At 35.2% G+C, this 20377-nt stretch overlaps 1 protein-coding gene across 2 annotated transcripts in view; it reads right to left on the minus strand.

The window, feature by feature from the left end:
* Positions 1 to 5036: 5036 nt before the first annotated feature.
* The window catches only part of fam107b.S (family with sequence similarity 107 member B S homeolog), a 31873-nt gene continuing 16532 nt past the window's right edge, over positions 5037 to 20377 (minus strand). Inside the window, exons 1-4 of one of the 2 annotated variants that reach the window (XM_041587653.1) lie at positions 15356 to 15419; positions 13425 to 13608; positions 12073 to 12223; positions 8271 to 10372 (exon numbers count right to left, since the gene is read on the minus strand). In XM_041587653.1, coding sequence (XP_041443587.1) covers positions 10256 to 10372; positions 12073 to 12223; positions 13425 to 13608; positions 15356 to 15389 — 486 coding nt within the window. In that variant the 5' untranslated portion in view covers positions 15390 to 15419 and the 3' untranslated portion in view covers positions 8271 to 10255. 2 annotated transcript variants of the gene reach the window in all.

Here is a 20377-nt window from a genome sequence, read left to right on the forward strand (position 1 = left end):
TTTTGCTTGCTAAAACACTTGACACAGTACCGCACAGAAGGTTACTGGTTAAATTAAGGAATATTGTCCTGGCATATGATATTTGCACTTGGATGAATGATAGATTACAAAAACAGGAAAGATGCTGGGTAGAGAATTAAAAACAAGCACTGTGCTATACACGCACATAGTTTTATATAATTTATATAATCTTTTACTTGACAAAGAAAACAATGCTTTTAAATCAAATGGGATTATTAAAAAGGATTACTAATACTTTGTAATTATGGGATGACAGCATGATTTTGCTGTAAACATTTAAATGTACCTACCAAGAAATGTACAGGTATGGAATCTATCAGGAAACTTGTTATCCAGAAACCTACAAATTGTGGAAAGGCTGTCTCCCATAGACTCCATTTTATCCAAATAATTTTAAAAATGATTTCTGTTTTCTCTTTAATAAAAAAACAGTGCCTTATACTTGATCCAAACTAAGATATAATCCTTATTGATTTTCTAGTAGATATTTACTACTAAATATATTAAGGTATGAAGATCCAAATTAGGTAAAGGTCCATTATACGGAAAACCCCAGGTCCCAAGCATTCTGGATAACAGGTTTCATACCTATACCAACTGTATAAGCACATTATGGGGCACACATATTATGTGGTTTAAAAAAACACATATTAGTTCCCAGATAACACTGCAGGTTACTACTATTTTTTCCTACTTGGACTAGAGTTCATAAGCACCATACAACGTTAAACTGAATAAACTGAATAAACTTAATACTGATCATTTAACTCACAATAACAAAGTGTTTGACTAGTAGTTAAATAAGGAGACAATAATTTTTTAGCCTCTAGGTGGCAACAGATTACAGCAATTGCAGCAGTTCCTTTAGCTTGTAAAATGCAGGAGAGTTCATAAATGTCATCAATGTCTCCAGCATTTAATCTGCAAAAGCCAATGTTTTATAACAGTTCATTATTTTTTTCTTCCTTCACCACATATCACCACCATCTATTCTGGGCCCACACTGTACCAGGAGCAGTTTGGTAACCTGCCCGTAGTTAAAAGTGTAATTATCATTGTATGTTTTCCCTACAATAGTGCTTTCTATTTACTGTTACTTTCGATATTTTAGCTTTTCAACACTACTTTACTAGGCTTCAAGAACTTTAAATGAGGTGCTAGGGGGCTAGAGGATTGTCAGCAGAGGAGATCCTGAGATATTACAGCTAACTCCCTGCATATGTCTACTACATAAGGGTAAACCTAAATATTGAATGCAGCCCATAATTTTTTATATTTCCAACTTTTATTCCATTCCCCCAATAGTGTTCTATTTTTCCCATAGGCTCTGTGACATTATACTTCGTAACAGTTACAATCGAGGCCACAGTGCAGGCTATGACTACTAAACTAATCTTCCCAGGACCTTGCCCCAATACTATATATATATATATATATATATATATATATATATATATATATATATATATATATATATATATATATATATATATATATATATATATATATATATATATATATTTGTAATCTGTGGAGAACCAGCACTCCCATATGTAAAAATATCAGTTTTCCCATATGTAAAAATATATAAATGATGCGACTATGTGACCCTGTGTATTTTAATTAATAAAGTCAGATTTTTTAACTTTATTTATGGAGGTGTTGTCCATCTTTTGGTTCTGATCTGTCTAATACACTGTATAGCAATGGGTTGTAGCTTGCTGAAAGGTGGGTGGGGCTGGGGGTAAGTCAAGGATGTCAGTGAGCCTGATATCCTAATTTTTGCAGCCTGAGATTCTATTGTTACGCAAGGGTAGGACACACATCCACTATTAAATGGACACAAACAAATATAGGGTTGTATTATTTTCGATAGCATTCATAAAATATTGATACAGGAGAATCATTTGGTAGCTGTTGTTGGACAGGTCCTAGGCTGCTGCTTGCCATCTTATGTATTTGACACATGAAACATGTTCAGCCCATTTCAGCTTTTGTATGATTTGATTTGGTTTGGCTGCATACAAGGCCCAGAATAAAAAGCACCTGCCTTGTGCTCAGGTAAAGAGGGCCACTCTAAAAAGTTGGGAGTTTTGTTGTTAAATTAATAAATAGAACATAAAAATGGAAAGGCTATTATGTTACTTAATACTTCCACATCGTTTACTGTGAATGTAGGCTGAAGGGCTGGCAGATTGTGACTACAGAACTAAGATAGTTGGGGAGTTAATCTCAGAAGGAGAGAGGGTGTAAATCTTTAAAGCTGGCCATAGACATTCAGATATTAAGCTTTTGCACGACGAACGTTTGGATTGTGATCGTTTAGTTTAATGAAAAGATCTAAACCTAATCATTCAGATTTAAATGACTAAATCTGACAATGTTCTGGCCATTAATTGACAAACAGCAAGCATACAAACATTACTGGATGTGCCGGAAATAGTCACACAGGCAATACAGTGCATGCAAAGATATTATCATTATCTGATAAAAATGTTCAAACATGTCTGTCTGACTAAACAACTGATCGCCATGGTATGATCATTGTCAGGATGATTATTTGAAAGGTTTGCTAAAGATAACTTTTCTGCAAAGTCCCTACATGAAACAAAAATCCAATCAATGTGTTTCTTGCACTTGTGAGCTAATGACAGTGTGGGAGAAATCCACTGAGCGCTGATGAACACTGGATTCCACCTGATAGTGTGCTTTCTTGCTATCTGTAAACAATAAGGTAATTGTTGGATTTTCTTCTTGCAGTCGGTCTCATAAAAACTAAAAGTGCCTGATATGGTCTGTCATCTCTAGAATCAGAGATGTAACTACAGAGGAAGCAGACCCTGCAGCTTCAGGGGGCCCAGGGTTATAGGGGGACCAATGAGGCCCTAATTAATTAACAATTTCTACATATATTTGCAAAAAATGACAACCTCTGGATATGTTGGGGGCCCTAAAATTTATTTGCTGTGGGGCCCAGTAACATCTAGTTACGGCACTATCTGTTTGTAGGAGAACAAAATGGCTTGATGGGTTTGGAAAATAAGAGTTAAGCACTTTGGCGTATGGCACACTTCACCAGCATATAGAAAGGACCATATGGGTCAAACTGACCATACTTTATGTGTGCATTGACAGGGATACATTATTGATAGACTTGCATCAACAACAATAAAAATGATTCATCTGACCTGCCATGCAATAGTAATAGTTTTGCAGGAGCAATTATTTTATCAGCTTTGTCCTATTCCAACCATTTTTTCCATGGATTTTTATTGGTGAGTCAGGTTTGAGAATTTTGGTTCTGTGGCTGAAAGATATGGAAATACTGTATAGGCCGATGTGTTTTGAATGGAAGTATAATAGAACAATCCTTTTGATTTTACCTTCAAATGTGGTAGATTTTTGCCACTACATGCATTATCCTGGCATTCAACTATTTGTGGTAAAAGATGTATGTCAAGATTTGAGGTGGAAGATGTATGGCCATCTTTATTATTAAATTTAGAAAAGCTGTCAGCCTTAACATTGTGTTGGTTGCAACGGTTACCATGTAAAACTGAGCATTGATTTTTCCATTCAACTAAAAGCGGAGAGTGCATGTGTCTTTTACATTCACTTACCTACATACCCTTACAGCCTTCAGTAATTATGAAATAGTGTCCCAGTTAAATACATTTAAAGTTATAGTACAGTGTGTATAAAACTTGCACTGGGGAGAAAAACAGATATGAATAGATGTAGTCTTTCCAAGTGGTCAGGAGCCTTTTCTGCTCCTTTACAGGGAAAGACTCTCAATAATATCAGAAATATTTAATGAACCATAATACAGATGGCATAGGAGGTGATAAAACAGATACCAGTTATAACAACGCTGCAGAGTTTGCAAGCATTAACCCATAGGCTATATCCTATGATTAAGAGTCTCCCATAGACTTTTATTTTATCCAAATAACCCAAATTTCTAAAAATCTTTTCCTTTTTCTCTGTAAAAATAAAATAGTACCTTGTACTTGATCCCAACTAAGATATAATTAATCCTTATTGGAAGCAAAACCAGGCCATTGTGGTTATTTAAGATTTAAATGATTTTCTAGTAGACTTAAGGTATGAAGATCCAAATTATAGAAAGATCTATTGTTCAGAAAGCCCCAGGTCCTGAGCATTCTGGATAACAGGTGTGATACCTGTATTACAGAATAGATTCATGCCCAAGGTTCTTTAAATGAGAGCTGCTTACGGAGGGACTCCAATAACCTACCAGTTACAGTATGTACATGTCAGTTTTGCTAGAAATGTATACATTGCCTATCTAGGGAAAAAAAGCAGGCTCTTTGTGAGATATGATTCTTGCTTTACTTTCTCATTCACCTTTTCTTATGTGCTCTCTCAAACTAGTTATGTATTAAATTTGTTTATCACTTAGTGCAATTAAAAACATTGATTTTGTTTTATCTTGAGTGCTGGCTCAGCAGTCATTGCTGGGTGTCTGAAATTTTCTTTCTATAGTTTCAGACAAATAAAGCTCTCCTAGGCAACAAGTTGTATAGTTCCCCCTACATACATTATGTGCCAATATTTACTCTTACTTTATAGAAAGCTCTTCTGGCATCTGGGCACATGATAGTTGTTATGCAATATATAAGAACTGAACCACTGATAAAAGTCTTAGCTGCAATCTAGAGTAATAAACACCAGAAAATACAGAAATAGCCTTAACTTCACTGAAACCTTGCAGAATGTTAGTTAAACTAAAAGACATACTAGAGGAACCAAAAATATTAGATATGAGACTGGAAGAAAGAATGACAAGGTTTAGTGTAGCCCCATAACTCATAAAATAATGGAATCAAACAGATGATTGGTTGCAAAAAGAACAAGACCAGTGATCTGCTGAATAATTACTATGGGTTTGTGAATTGGACACATTTCTGTATTGCTGTATAACCCTGTATATGTCTCACTGTTTTCACCTTTTACATTTACTGTATATACAAATAATAATCCTCAGACATGAAAACTGTACAGGCCAGAAGGTTGATTTATTAAACAGTTCAGTAAGCAATTGTCATGCCATTATACAATAATCAATCAAAAGCAAATACAAAATAGATTTAATGTACAATTAAATAGGGTCCCTTTCGATAAATGGGTAAAGAAAATACCTTAGGAATGCAATGAAAAACTAGCCATTGTAGTAAAGGGTGTACAAAAAATATTCCTTTGTCTGAAGCGTAATGGTGACCTGTTAAAAAAAACAAATACTTTAGAATTGACCTGCGATACAAGGAGTCGTACATGGTTGGACTATTTTACCAAAAAAGTGTAACGATTTTTAAATAAAGTTTTCTATTAGAAAAGAAAAGATCCTGCTTTGTAATGGCCACTTCCCCTGAGACAAATGAAAGCTGTTCCACAAGCACAATAGTAAAATATGAAACTTTGGTTAAAGAAGCAGATGATAGTCCGTTAGATATACCAGGGAGGCAGTATAATGCAGATTGTTTTTGACTCTTGCATATATTTATATAAAAAGGCACCTGCAAGCACATGAGTCACATATACAGGTAAAGGCAATATTATTCAGTAGAACAATGCACTCTGATCACACATCTTGCATATCTGTATTGCAAGTCACTAATGGCAAAGTACAATGAGCTTTTCTATGAAAGGGAATATTTTAGTATCTCCTGATGAATCGGAAAATAATATCAATCTACAGCATAACAGGCAATTAGCGATAGTGATGTGTTTTAAAAAGTTAATTGGGCATGGTATCTACAGCCTGAGAGTGTGTGTCTTTCATACTTAAACATTCTATACAGGTCTCAAGTCATAATGTCAATGGAAACTTTACTGGGGAAACTAATAATAAATCATAATAATAAACAAGAAAGCCATTGGTTTATCAATGTGTTTTTTTACACCTGGGAAAACAAATATTTTTTCATGCAATGGACTGTGGTGAAATAAATCTCCATCTCTTAAGTGATACTGATAGATTCCTGACTTAAGAAGACGTGAAGGAATTGTTCAAGGTACAAATAAAAACTGGGTAAAAAAAATGTTTCTAATATAGTTAGTTAGCCAAAATGTAATGTATAAAGGCTGGAGTGACTGGATGTCTAACATAACATAACACTAATTCCTGCTTTTCAGCGCTTTTGCTTTCAGTAACCAATCAGTGGCTTGAGGGGGGGGGCACATGGATCATAACTTGCTTTTGAATCGGAGTTGCATGCTGAGGATCAATTACAAACTCAATTAACAGTCAGCGACTTGAAAAGGGGCCACATGGGACTTATCTAACTCCTAGTTAGAGCTGAAAAGCAGGAAGTCGTGTTCTGGCTATTATGTAAGACATCCAGTCACTCCAGCCTTTATACATTACATTTTTGCCTAACCAACTATATTAGAAATATTTTTTATTTTGCACAGCCTATTTACCCAGTTTTTATTTTTACACTGAACAATTCCTTTAACAAGGAATAAACCATATAGAGTTACTTATTATAAGAAAGGTTGTTATTGCTCAGCAAAACTATACTGAATAATCTCCCCTTTAATCTTTGCGATTAAAGGGAAGTAAAAACAAAAAATAAATTAATTTTTTCTAAATGTCCATTGACCTCTTCATGCGGTCTTAGACTGCAAAAAGGCATGCAGAGCACTAAACCTGGGACTGGAACACAAGAAGAAAGCTGCAGAAGTACAAAGTACTGTTCCTTCCTGATCACCAGATGCAGGAAACATTAACCCTTTTGTGGTTACAGGACAGAGAAGCTTTTTTTTAAAATCCTGGCACTACACTGCATGGACATCCTCATGAACAACATTTTACAAAATGTAATTATTCATCTAATGTTTTGCTAATATTGTTTCCCCCCACCAAGTTATGTTCATGCCTGTAATGCTGCATGTAAAGTCACAGTTGCATAATATAATACATTAATAATCCAGGTTATATTGCAGCATTTAAATGTACTAAAATACTTTTCAGAAATGTATCTTTAAACAAAGCTAAATACGACCACTATTTCCATGAACAGAATTCCAATAACTAGGGCCTTTTATGGAATTTTATCCTAGGAGACAGACGTCTTTATAATATAATGCAAGACCACCAGTGTTCTCATGGAAGGGGAAATTACATGTGCCCCAGGTGCTTATCTGAAGGTTTAATATTAGTATGGGACATTTTTCTCATATCTTGTTCCAGCCATGGATTCTTTTATCAAAGCTTAACTGATAGAGGGTATGAAATCCACATGGCAAAGATTACCAAATCATTTCACTTGTTATGGGTAGCCCTATCTCTACTGTGTTACTAACATTTGGTATGGAGTCATATTTAGCTGTTCAAAAAATAGAAATAAACACAGGAATTTATGTTTATGTGTGCACACTCAGCCAGCAATAATGACAGTGTGACTAACCAACATCTAGTCTATTATTCTTAAAGGGGAACTATTGTGTAAAATGAAAATGTTTCATACTGAAATAAGAAACTTTGTAAATACAATCAATTAAAAATTCTGTACAGTTTCTGAAATAATCAAGTTTATCCTCACTATGCCTCTCTTAGCATCTGTTTCTCTTCATTCTGTCTTCATGCAGGAGTTGGGTGTCAGATATTCATTGACAGTTACATCCAATATATCTTAAAGAGGGGGGCTCCTTTTGCCTAGAAGATGTATTAGAGCTCACTCTATTGAAATCACAAGACATCATGTCTCTCTACATGCAGGATTTGTGCAAAAGGCAGGTATTTTGTTAGATTGTGTTTGTACTGGAATCCGTTATTCAGTAAACTCTAATACATCTGCTAGGAAAGGAAGCCCCCCTATAAGATAGAAAGATACAATGCAGATTTTTTTCATTTGATTGTATTTATAACGTTTCTTACTTCAGTATGAGGAAGCTTATATTACATTTTCATGATAGTTCCCCTATAACCAGAGCAACAGGGTAGATGCCAACTGAGTTCTCCTCTGACGCACTATAGCTCATCACTCACACACAGAATGGATTAATATTTAGTCTCAGTGGCCTAACTAAACAGCTCAGTCAATTCTCACCTTATGTGACCAATTACCCAATTTTTTGGCTGTTTAGACAAGTGCTAGCTGCAGTTCAAACTTATAGGTTAATTCCTGCATATGCATCTAGTATACCAGCTAATATCAGCCTCTGAGATCAGGTTAATATTTAAACACATGCAGAAAAATGTATGTGACCTGGCAAGGAGACGGTAATAACACAACAGCAACAATAACATAACTTTTATGTAATGCATATTCATATTTTTCGGACTAAAATCCCAGGTTTCAACTCAAAGTCTCGAAGTTATAGTTCTTGTATATTAAGGCTTTTATGGGGAACCCAACACTTTTTTTTATTAGGGTTAATATTATTCAGATTTGAAGTATGCTTCTTATACAGATATTCTGTTATCCAGCATACAAGGTAGCATACTCTGTCACGGGGCCTTAAAGTTGTATTGTGGGAGGATAATGAAGCCAGGATGAGGCAGTTTCATAGCTTCTGAAGGAGAGATTCTTACAGTATAGAAGCAAGAATTCTGCATTTCCCATAAAAATTAGGCCTTGCAAGCAAATAGTTCATGTGAAAGATAATGATTTGTAAATATTACACTGCATCAATGGGCATCATTTCACATTCAAAATGGACAAAAAATAAATAAATAAAACCACAAAACCGCTGAATTTTTATATTATGCATTATTGCAGAGCAAACTACAGAGTTTCCATATATAAACATAAAGCATATTACCTTTGCTATTAACAAAGTAGTTAACCATAAAGGTAAAACATGGATTATACCAACAAGCAGGTTGTTAGTCTACTCTCTAAAAATATGGCACATTAAACATTACACATTAGACTGGAGAGCACCTTTGTGTAGGCGTCTTCCCCACATCATTTATTAACCAATGATATTCTTAATATCATTGGTTACGGATACATATAGAGCTTCTGATTAGACCTGACACCCACTCTAACAATGTGGCCAATAATAGAAAACTTTTCCTCTTCAGACTACTCACACCTTGGCAATGTTTAAATGATCTTCAAAATGTACAGCACAAAGACATCTGAATTTTGGCTATTCAGACTAAAGGAAACTTAGAATCAGGTGAAAGCACACACCATAAAGCTTAGCCAATAGTCATCTCTCAAACCATTTGAAGTTTGTTTAAAACAAATAAATGCTTCTTATGACAAATAAAGCTGCTCCAGGCACAGCCTGTTATTATAGAGGGCAGACAAATTGGCATTTTATTTTTGACTGTAACAGACTATAGTTGAGAATAGCATTCCAGAAGAGAAGTAGCTACATAGTTGGTGATTTGCTAAACTGCAACTGTCATTTCATTAAGCCAGCTATCAGTTGATATTCACTGAAGCTGAAGATCAGTAACCACCAAAGTGCCTAAACTAGTCATGCCAGCAGAATTTTAGCCAATGGTAATTGTTTGGATTCATGGCAAATGTACAATTCAAAATCATGTTAGAAATCAAGGCAGAATATAGCAGTTTCCATCCATTGCTGTACTGTCGCATCTGAAGGAGAATGTCCCACGAGAAAAGAAATATTTGACATATTACAGACCTTCACAGCATTTTAAGAAGATCATACTATGCAACTGCCAAAGAAAAGTGGCAATCCAATAATAAGTCCATGAACACTCTATACAGTAGCTCAGTTTGCAAGTTTAGGCACACGCCAACAAAAAGAAAAACTGTAAACATCAGTCCTATACATTCTGTATAAAACCAGTGCAATTTTAAAATCTGAATGATGTTAACCAGTGAAAAGGTTAAATGCATCTGCCACCACAGCTTCTCATAACCTAAAATAAAAAATATACTTTACTGCACAGTGAAGTTCTCTAGAATGTTGTATATGACCCTGCAGTAGTAAACAGAAATCATTGTTTGCAAATAGCTCAGATTAAATTTAGGCAACACCTATGATTTCTGCAATGTCCAGCATTTATGAAAGGACACTTTGATAGCTGTCAGCTCAGTATCCATCCTGTTTCACTCAAGTGTTTTCTATCCTCTTCCATGGTGTTTTGCACTCATAGAAATCTCATTCAGATTTCGAAGATGAAAAATCTCTATGGAGAAATTCTGCAGGGTAAGTCCCCAATAACATACAAGCAAAAATATATATTTAATATCAATTCCAGGCAGCATTGAGAGCAGTACATCTAAGAACTGTTGGCTTCTGATATTTCCTGGTTCATTTTCCGGAGATTGCCTTTGACCTTGAGAAACTCTGGTTTATTTTCCTGCACCTCCGTAATCTTTTGATTCTCCATTTCCATCTGTAATACAATATAAGATCACTTTAGCAAATAAGAACAATAAATCCTGTCAGCCAATATAATTTGGCATGAGACACCATGATTTCACATTTTAATCACAAAATGCACACACAGTAGAGGAAACACATTTACAGATATCTGCCTGACGACACCAGTCTGTATAGAAGTACCACTCCTTTAATTTAAACAGCCTTCTAGCTCTTCCTGAATGCGGTTATAAGAGCCACAGGATTCTGCTGCCTGAGGATTGTGGGAATCATGTATAAAGAACAGAATTAGAATATTTTTACTTTTAAAAGATTACAGCATGTTTTTTCAAGAATACATAGGGGCAGATTTTGAAAATTCGAATTTTCAAGTTTTCTGGGTAATTCGACTAAGGAGTTCTCCAATTTCAAGTCGAGTTTTTCAAAAAATTCTAATTGAATTTTCAAGATTTATCATTAGAACTCTAATTCTAAAACCTAAAACCTGATGAATTGCTGTCAATGGAAGATGTCCAGGGATCAATTCTGAGTTGTTTGCAGCCTTCCTGACAGAGTTTCGAATTCGATTCAAGTTTTCAGGTCGATGAGACTTGAGTTTTTTTTTTTATTTTAATAAATTTAGATTAAAAAAAAAAAAAAACACATGAATTCGAAATTCGACCTTGATAAACCTGCCCCATACATTTTGCAACAGGTCTACAAAACAGATGTCAGCCAAGACCAGTATATAGGTTATGACATCTAGAGAAAACTTTGTGCCTGATTTTTTTCTTTCTTTTAACAATTAACACTTTGGCATTTCCTGTATAAGCACAATTGCACAGTGCAGAAATGCCTGTGTCAATCCTAGGAAAGCATCAGGTCGCCTAATATTTAGCTGTTGAAGCTAAGCTGTATAAAAAAAAATGTTTATAAGACAGTAAACTAACTGCCCGTGTCAAAAACACTTAAATGAATAAAAATTAATACATACGCAGAAAGATGTTAATAAACACAGGAAGATTGAAGTCTTAACCCTGCAGAAATAAATCTATCCATTTATTTTTAAATGGACAGTTTGTTAGGACCAATAACTAGGAGACACAGAAAATTGTAAACATTCTCTAGGTTGCCAGATTTGTAACAAATTACTGATTCTGAGGTGATGGCAAAACTCCAGACAAGGTAACATTTCCCCCAAAAATAAGAGACCTTTCCTGGGCTTATTTTTCTTTATGAATGCACCATGTGTTTCATACACACACACCTGAATTATTCAGGGATTGATTTCATTCTCAGCATCCAGCTATAACTTCTGCTGACAAAATACATCTATAATGCAAGCCCAAAGCTAAATATTATTACCCAGCTGTAGAATTTTAGTGCAGTGCTCTCCTTATTAATCTGCACAATATGGTCAGAGATACCGTATCAATTTAAGATAATAAAAATCCATTTTATACCAGATGTGACAAACCTCATTCCAGGAGAGGCGATTTTTCCCCCTGCAGCCTTTTGGTAATAAAGTTATGAGCCTGAAATGATCTACTGAATACCATCTTGTGTGTGTAAGAACATCTTGTGACTGCTTGTATCCAACAGCACCTGTTATAGGTTGTACCTTCTTACTCGCTTTCATATTCATCTGAGGAGTGCACAAAATCATTCTAATCTGAACATTTCAGCAATGTGGAATTTTTCTATATAAGGGAAAAGTGGTCTTCCCTTGCTTACCTCATCTAACATCTGGTGCCGTTTCTGAAGCTCTTTTTCAAACTCTGTCTTTTTCTGTTCTGCTTCTCCCTTTTGCTGTTTGATTATTTGGTCTCTCTTCCTTTTCTCCATCACCTTCTGTAACTCTGGTTTGTTTTGTGGGGAAAGTCCTCTGCGAATGACAAAAATCATTAATCATGAAAGCACTCATTAGGCAGTACACATTCATTCAAAAACAACGTTTAACCGGAACAAAAAGAGGTTTACATAAAATCTATGTTCACAAAAAAAAAACAAGATAGTATTTAAAAAAAACAAGATAGTATTTTTAACTGCCATGCTGCTTGCAGAAGCATCCCCATGCTTTATTCCAATTCAAATAAATAAAATGTCCGCAAACTCCAGTGCATCTACATCACTATTTCTGTGGATATTCTAACTAAGGTATATAAATTGTGTATAACTCAGTAGTATGTTTGCAAAGGTCATCCAGTTTAAAGTATAATACCCCCCTCCCATAAAGAAACCTCATCTTGCATTGCAGTGTCATATGCAGTTGCACAGACTACAGAGGAAGCAGATCCTGTAGCTGTAGGGGGGGCCAATGAGGCCTAAATAATGAGCAATTTCATCTAATGGTAAAAAAGGGGCAACCTCTACATATGCTGGGGGCCCTAAAATTCTACTGTGAGGCCCAGTAGTGATACAGAGTGATACACAAATCCTAGTCCCTATGTTTAGGACTCCCCATATAAGCTTACATATTATATCTTAAGATAAATATGCAAGATTTCTTTCAGATGCTATGCTCAGATGAATTAAGACGATTGTCATAAATGGAAATGTAGGTGATTTTGGGTGTTATGGTCCTGCATGTTTCGGTATCGAAGAGCCATATGTAATTGTTTTAGACTATGAGTGTAAAGAAGGATGTTGCAGAATTTGCCATGGCACCCATTTGCCAATTATATTTGCATCAGAACTGCAACTACCATCTTAATTTTACACATGAGTGAATTTAATTGCAGTGGACACGCCCTAAAACTACAGCTAAAATTAATCTGAATTCTGTACACTATGTAAAAGGAAGGTGGGTATACTGCATACAGTGATCAAGTCATGGACCACAACCACTTAACATACCCAAAAAAAGTTTTAGGGTTGAAGTAATAAAACATGCAAAGTGTGCTACAAGTGTGATCACCTATAACACCCAAAAAGTAAGTAGCATTTACTGGTCACCCTTTTCAAATGAAACATCTTATTGACTGCTATTGGTTACTACACTGGGTCAAGCTTTGTGCCTTTAATTACACGTGGGATTCAGTGGGCCATGACACGACGACCAAGCAATTTTAGAAATTGTATTTTACATTTTCTGGTTCATACGTAGCTCCCGGTGAAGATCTTGGTGGTTTCTTGACACCTTCACTGGGTTTACAAGTTTGTGGGGTTGAATTAGTTCTTGGTTATCTCCATCAATGTAGTCAGGTTCAGCCATGATGTTCTTTAGAATCAGATATGGGTCACCAAAGTCTGAATTAAATACAGAGGTATCTGAAAGCAAGGATAACAAAGATAAGTCATTTCAAAACTAGTTTTGAAATTAGAAACTACAATGGAAAAATAGCAATTTCTAGCAACCTCTTCTAGAATCTCAAAACCAGTCTTGAGTCCCTGTTCAAACAGCTATAATCTGTTCAGCTATAATCTAAACCAGCAATGGGAGGAGTGTCGCCGAGTTACTTCCGTTCTAAATTGATATTTGTTATCTGTGTCCCTGCTTAGCAGAACCAGAATTTCATTAAAAAAGTTAGAATTGATACAATAGTTGCTAATATTCCACAGATACTGCTGAGAAATGTATCAACTAATTGTATCAACTAACAGTATCAACTAAATGTAGCAAATTCTTAGCAATCAGAATCTACTCCTGCTTTACTGTGCTGCCAGACTGAAACATAAAGAGGCAGGAACATTAAACTTTAAACTAAAATTTTGGGACAATGATAAAAAATAAAAGATGGAAAGCAATTGAAAAAAAGTCTGTTTATGGTGAACAATCTGAAAACAACTGAACATAAAAAAAGTGTTTGGAGGGTGAACAACCCCTTTAACATGAAAACAATAACAATCAAAAACATTTGAGCAAATTAGAATAAGTCTGTTGATTTGATCCTGTCAGTTCCTGTGTGGCCTTAAATGACCACTTTTCAAACTAAACATTTTTTACACAAGTTTTAACAGCATTCTCTCCATTGCTTCAACTCCATTGCTGCAACTACACCACCACATTGCTTAACTCTCATTGTTAAGAAAACCAAAGGCATTCCAAATAGCAGAAAATGTGTGTGACCTATTCATATAAAAGACATTGGAAACTGTTTATTACAAGCCCTATTCAATGACCTTGTACTTTCCCTTTAACATAACCCAAACTGCTATCATACATTACAGAAAAAAACAGAACTCTATGCAAAAATTGGTTTATAGGAAAACTGAAGAAAAATTAAAATGATCCCTTAGGCTCATAATACAAATGCTATTTTAATAGGCTGTGTGCAGATAGAGATACAAATAATGGCTTGTTACTTAAAAATACAATATTAATTACCCTTAAAAACTTTATTTTCTAATTTAAAAACTTTATCAGTAAACATTACATACTGGTCAAGAAAAAGTGGGATTGAGGACAGAAATACCAGCCAGGACTACTGTTAGAACACATAGGACCCCAACCTATGACTACAGTCAAGCAGTGTTGTATGGCTCCTTTCCTCTTCTAAACATTCACTTTCCCAAAGACACGTTTTTTTGGTTTTATTCCCTACAAGACTATGGTTTTATTCCCTACTATTCCCTATTGTCTACAAGACAAACACAGCAGGAAAAGTATGCCAGAAACAGTGCACCAGTTGGACAGACCCATCGTATACATAGTATAAATAAATGCTGATCATTGTTAACAATTTAAATTAAGCCACTATTTCAGTAAGTAATCTGGCAAAAACGCAAATGCTGTCATTAATGAATATCTTTGCCCACATTATTGTCCAACAGTCCATCAAAGTAGTCAGTAGTGAAAAAACATTTCCAAACCACAGACCCACACATAATAATGTTACTACTGTATGTTGAATTCAGAGTCAGGAAACAAAGTGAAAAATTAATAATAGTCCGTTTTGTAAAATAAATGTGTGAAAACAAACAGTACAGGTACTTGTATAAACTGGGGCTTTTCACTAACACACACACAAATCATGAGAGTGTGAGACAACTTAGCTAAAAACTCTTCAGTACATACCCATTTCTTGTGTAGAACAAGACAGAACAGACATCCTTTCAATAGAATAAGACAGGCAATGAGAAACTAACTGAACTAGCAATGTGGTAACTTATAGTTAGTGCAGGTTATTCATTAACTCTTCTACTGGATATTTCCTTTTATGGAATGTCTTGGAGTCCCTGATATATAAGACTTCAGGTGACGTTGCACCGAAGAACATTTCTTAACCGTGTAACCTGTTATTGAAGGTCTAGCAGTCTGGTCAAACGAATGGACAGGAGTGAAGACAAGAAACTGACATCTATAAACTGGAAGATAAATATGCTTCATCAATGCAGCATTTAGGGAAAGAGAATTAGACACAGCAACTAGGTTAATGGTACTTAAGAGAGATATACTGTATGCATATTCATAAATACTGCTGTCAAATTGATCATTGCTGTTTATGAGTGGAGCAGTGTATATTTTCAGCTTTCGTAAAAAGCATTAGTAAATGAACAGCACCCCCTTGTGGCACAATAATTACAAAACCTACACCGGTAAGATGCTTCCCTAGTATGACTAAACAAGCAACTATAAAGAGCAGATTCCATAAAATATCTGCAATATTATCAGAGACTGAAAAGTGTAGCCAACACAAGAATAATTTTAATTGTCATAAATCTAACAATCCATATTCAGCCAGTTCCCCATTTAAATTCTATTCTATAAATTCTGTTGCTGCAGCTCTGATAGGCAAGAAGCCTCATATATAATATCCTGTCATTAACACTCTTAAATCATGATACTATTCTGGGTATAGTGTATACTGTTTATAGCAGCATTTACCTTAAACTATTTTCTCTTTGCTTAGTTGTAATGTTTAATTTGACAAATTCAGCCAGAAACAAATTTGACTACACTGCTGTTATCCACAGTAAATAAATTGGATTTAATTCAGCAGAAATAATATAGTAGTTTGCACTAAATTACTCACTCTATTTGTGTCCTATAAAGTAGCATGAATATAGGTGAATTATATACAATTGTGTATTTTACACTGTCTGAATACTTACTTTCATACAAATAAAAAGACATTTTTGTTTCCACATTGTATACAATTGCTATGAATAGTCTAGAACCAGATGCTTCAGATTAAATAGAGCAATACAAGATATCAGTGGAATACCATAGGAAAACAGAGGAAAGGGATTATGGAAATTAAGTTAAAAAGGAAAGGCTGCTCTTTTAATAAGTGAAAATGTAATTATTAAGAACAGACAGAGCTGATACATTCTAAGCAAAGTACATAATTCATGGACTGATATGAAATATCTCAAAAATTAACACTGACCATAACTCGTGTACTCCCAAAAAGCTAGTTCCACTGCCTGGTTGGCACTCAAATAGTGGATCTATTCAAAGTGATCTGATAAGTTAACATGGGAATTCCCTTGCAAACCTCCTGGCCTTGGATACTTCCACATCTGATATTATCTTTGATTGGCAGGATTTTCTGTCTGACCAACTTAATATGTCAATAGGGCTTATTCATATCCTATAGTTCAAAGAGATGCTCAGCAAAATACACAATGAATGGGAAGTAACAATTCACACCCAACAGAAGTGTTTCCGTACAGAACAGTTCTTTATTTATAGAACAGCAAGTGATCATTATCTTGCATTTAAACATTATTTTTGAAGATACTGTACCGACTGTGTTGTGGTGCTCACCACATTATAGAGGAGTGTTTCAGCCATTTATTTTTAAAATAGCAACTGTTACTTGGCATGTTATTAAGATACAGTTTTTGAGAGCCTGCACTGACTGTGCCGTACTGCTGACCACAAATGAAAGTCATCAGGAAATGGAATGCCCACCTACAGCTACTGTCAACAAATGTCAGAAATGATGCATTATGGTAACGTTTTTAAAGAGCAACAAATAGAATAACTGGCACTTCCAATTGTACGTATGCATCTACTAGGTGCTGTCCCCAATGCTGGCTGCATTTAGGAAAAATAGAATCTTTCCGAGCAACAGAGAGGAAGCGAGACTTAGGAAGGGGGTTGTAGAGAGGGGAGAGGGTGCAATGAGAGAGGGGGAAAACACACTGTACTGACACAGTCAGTCACACAAAAAAAGTGTCAAATTTGACAGAAACAGAAAAGTGACATTTAGCAACACTTTACAGAATGTTGCCCAACAGTCCTAACCGAAGGAAGGAAATTGCAGATACCTCATTTTCATACCAGATAATTCATGAGATCTGGACAATTTCTCATCTATATATAGAGGGAAGCTGGTACATTATAAAAGGAAATAGATTCAATTCATGTGTGCTCTTTGCAGCACTAGGTGCGCGCTGTACCCCCTGCCAGGGTCATTAGACGCAATTTCAACAAAGACAGCAGCACTCTGGTAATTTGAAAAAAGTGAGTCTTTACTTAAAGTGCCTCAAGGTAACGTTTCGGGCCCTTCTGACACTTTATCAAGCCCGAAACATTGCCTTGAGGCACTTTAAGTAAAGACTCACTTTTTTTTTAAATTACCAGAGTACTGCTGTCTTTGTTGAAATTATAAAGGAAATAAATATGATGAGACTGGCACACAAGCTTCTATCACAATTGCAAAGCACACACATAGAAGCAAATATGCTGAAGTTCAGGGTAAAAATTATTATAATTCTCTTCCAAAATGTGCACTACGTTCTTAAATGAGAACAGGTTCAACTTTCCTTTAGATTTCAAATGAGTTTTTACATGAAGTTATTTGTGGGTGTGATCACTTTACCTTTCCTTCTTCTCCTTTAAAGACAATATCATGTACTGGTGCCCTGCACTGGTAAAACTGGGGTGTTTGTTTTCGGAAACACAACTTAAATTTATGGTCCTGTCCAAAAGATTAATTTATTTTGGAGGGAAGTTGCTAGTTTTTTGAATTCTAGATTGAAGATAAAAATTAAATTGTCTCCGGGTTTTGCATTACTGCATCTAGATAATAATATGTTTTCTTCAACTTCTAAGTCAAAGTCTATCGACCATGAAAGTGAATTACTGACTACTTATTTTCTAGCTGCTTCCAGGACACCATTTCTTATATGAATCAGCTTAGCTGGCAAGAAGCCTTCATTATTAAATCTCAAGGAAGTGATTTTAAAGATTTTTTTAGGCTGATTTGGTCTCCTTATTTTGAAATATGCAACTCTAACACTGGTGATCAAATAATGCGGTTTCTTCAACTGTAAAAAGATCTATCCGACATTCCAGATGATTAATGGGCTTTTTCTTTCTTTTATTATGTTTGCATCCACTGGCTTAGTTAATTTTTGTTAGTTCTTGTTAATTTTCTTGTATGGTATACTTTTTTGACAATAACATACCATTGAGTCGACTGTGACATTTTTTTCTTATTCTGCATAATATTTGCGGTCTATTGATTTTATTTGTTTAATGTGAAAATCAAATAAAATATTTAAACACATAAACAAGCTGGTGTGTAGCCATGGGGGCAGCCATTCAAGCACACGATACACAGTAAATAAGAGAAGTTCTGAAGAATCCAATTGAATGCTACAGCACTTATCTGTTACCTGCTGTGTATCCTGTGCATTTTCCTTTTTCAGCTTTGAATTGCTGAACACTTTTTTGGTGTTACACTTTCTTTACGGTTGGTATTTACGTAGCAAGAAATGAAATAGTGTATGATAGATTCTTTCCTGATAAGCTTTTGTGCTACTGTTATTATACTGTGCTTTACAAATGGTTGATCACAAAAAAAACCTTGAAAAAGAACTTCCTGCCAATGAACAATATATTATCTCTCGCCTCAGAATTGCCTAAAACCATAACGGAAGCCCTGTAGGCATAAAGCCCACACCCAAGGCACTTTTACACATAAGACTGAAAGATATTGTAGGGCCTTTGTCATACACACCTCAGTAGCATAAATGACACTTTTCCAACTACAAATAATTTGTACTAGAAAATAACTGTCTACTTTATGATAAAAGGCTGCCAAATAAACAATGTGAGGTGCATTCAAAGTAATTTATAAGTTACTAATGGCATACAAATGTACTACAGTTTTCCTTAAATTAACAAAAAGCAGATAGAAGAAACCATATAAAGCAATTACTATATAAATAATATTGCACACAGATTTCCCTAAAGACCCAGCCACCATGCTCCTGGGAAAGAAACGTAACAGATTCTCCAATCCGGCTCATAGATTATCACAGCATATCCTCACAGCCGCCAGACTGATCATCAAACGCAACTGGAAGAAGGCTACTATCCCTATGTTTATGCTAAAAGCAAAAATAATTGATATAGCAGCGAATGAGAGAATGACATATATGTTACAAAATGATATGGAGGATTATGATAAGATTTGGTTGCCCTGGCTGGCCTATGAAAATGATCCTTTGCTTTACTCAGCATTGCATGTGTAACTAGTCAACTTTGTTAGTAGGTAAATTGATTACTCTTAGTCCTGGAACTAGCTACATGTTTGTACCTGTTTTAGTGCTTAGCCCAGCCGCCACAATCTACCTTTTTATTAAATTTTTACTTTGATTTATTTTATTTTATTCTAATTCAAACCGCAATTTGAACTTATCATGACATCTTATGCTTATTTGTTATGAAAATCAAAGCAATGCTGTGTTGAACTTTTCTTCGGAAAACCAATAAAACATTTCAGTCTAAAAAAAAAGCAGATAGAAGAATTAGCGATACATACCACCCTTTTGTAGATTGCAGGATCTATAGTACACATTTTTAAAGGGCAAAAAAAATAAAATCCCATTTTTACTTTCTTCAATGAAAAAGAAACCTATCTCCTATATACTTTAATTAAAAAATGTGTACCGTTTTAAGACCTGACTGTATGTAGTGAAATTCTCTCTTCATTTACTGCTGTGGATAGGAATTGTCAGATGGTCCCTAACAGCTTGGCAGGGAAACAATCATACTTATGAACAGCAGGGGGAGTCCCTGCTTACTTCCCAGCCATGCAGAACTAAAGCAGCTTTGTTTGTTTCCCTGTAGAGCAGTCGG

This window comes from Xenopus laevis, chromosome 3S (assembly GCF_017654675.1).
Source record: "Xenopus laevis strain J_2021 chromosome 3S, Xenopus_laevis_v10.1, whole genome shotgun sequence".
In the NCBI taxonomy this organism is placed as follows: Eukaryota; Metazoa; Chordata; class Amphibia; order Anura; family Pipidae; genus Xenopus; species Xenopus laevis.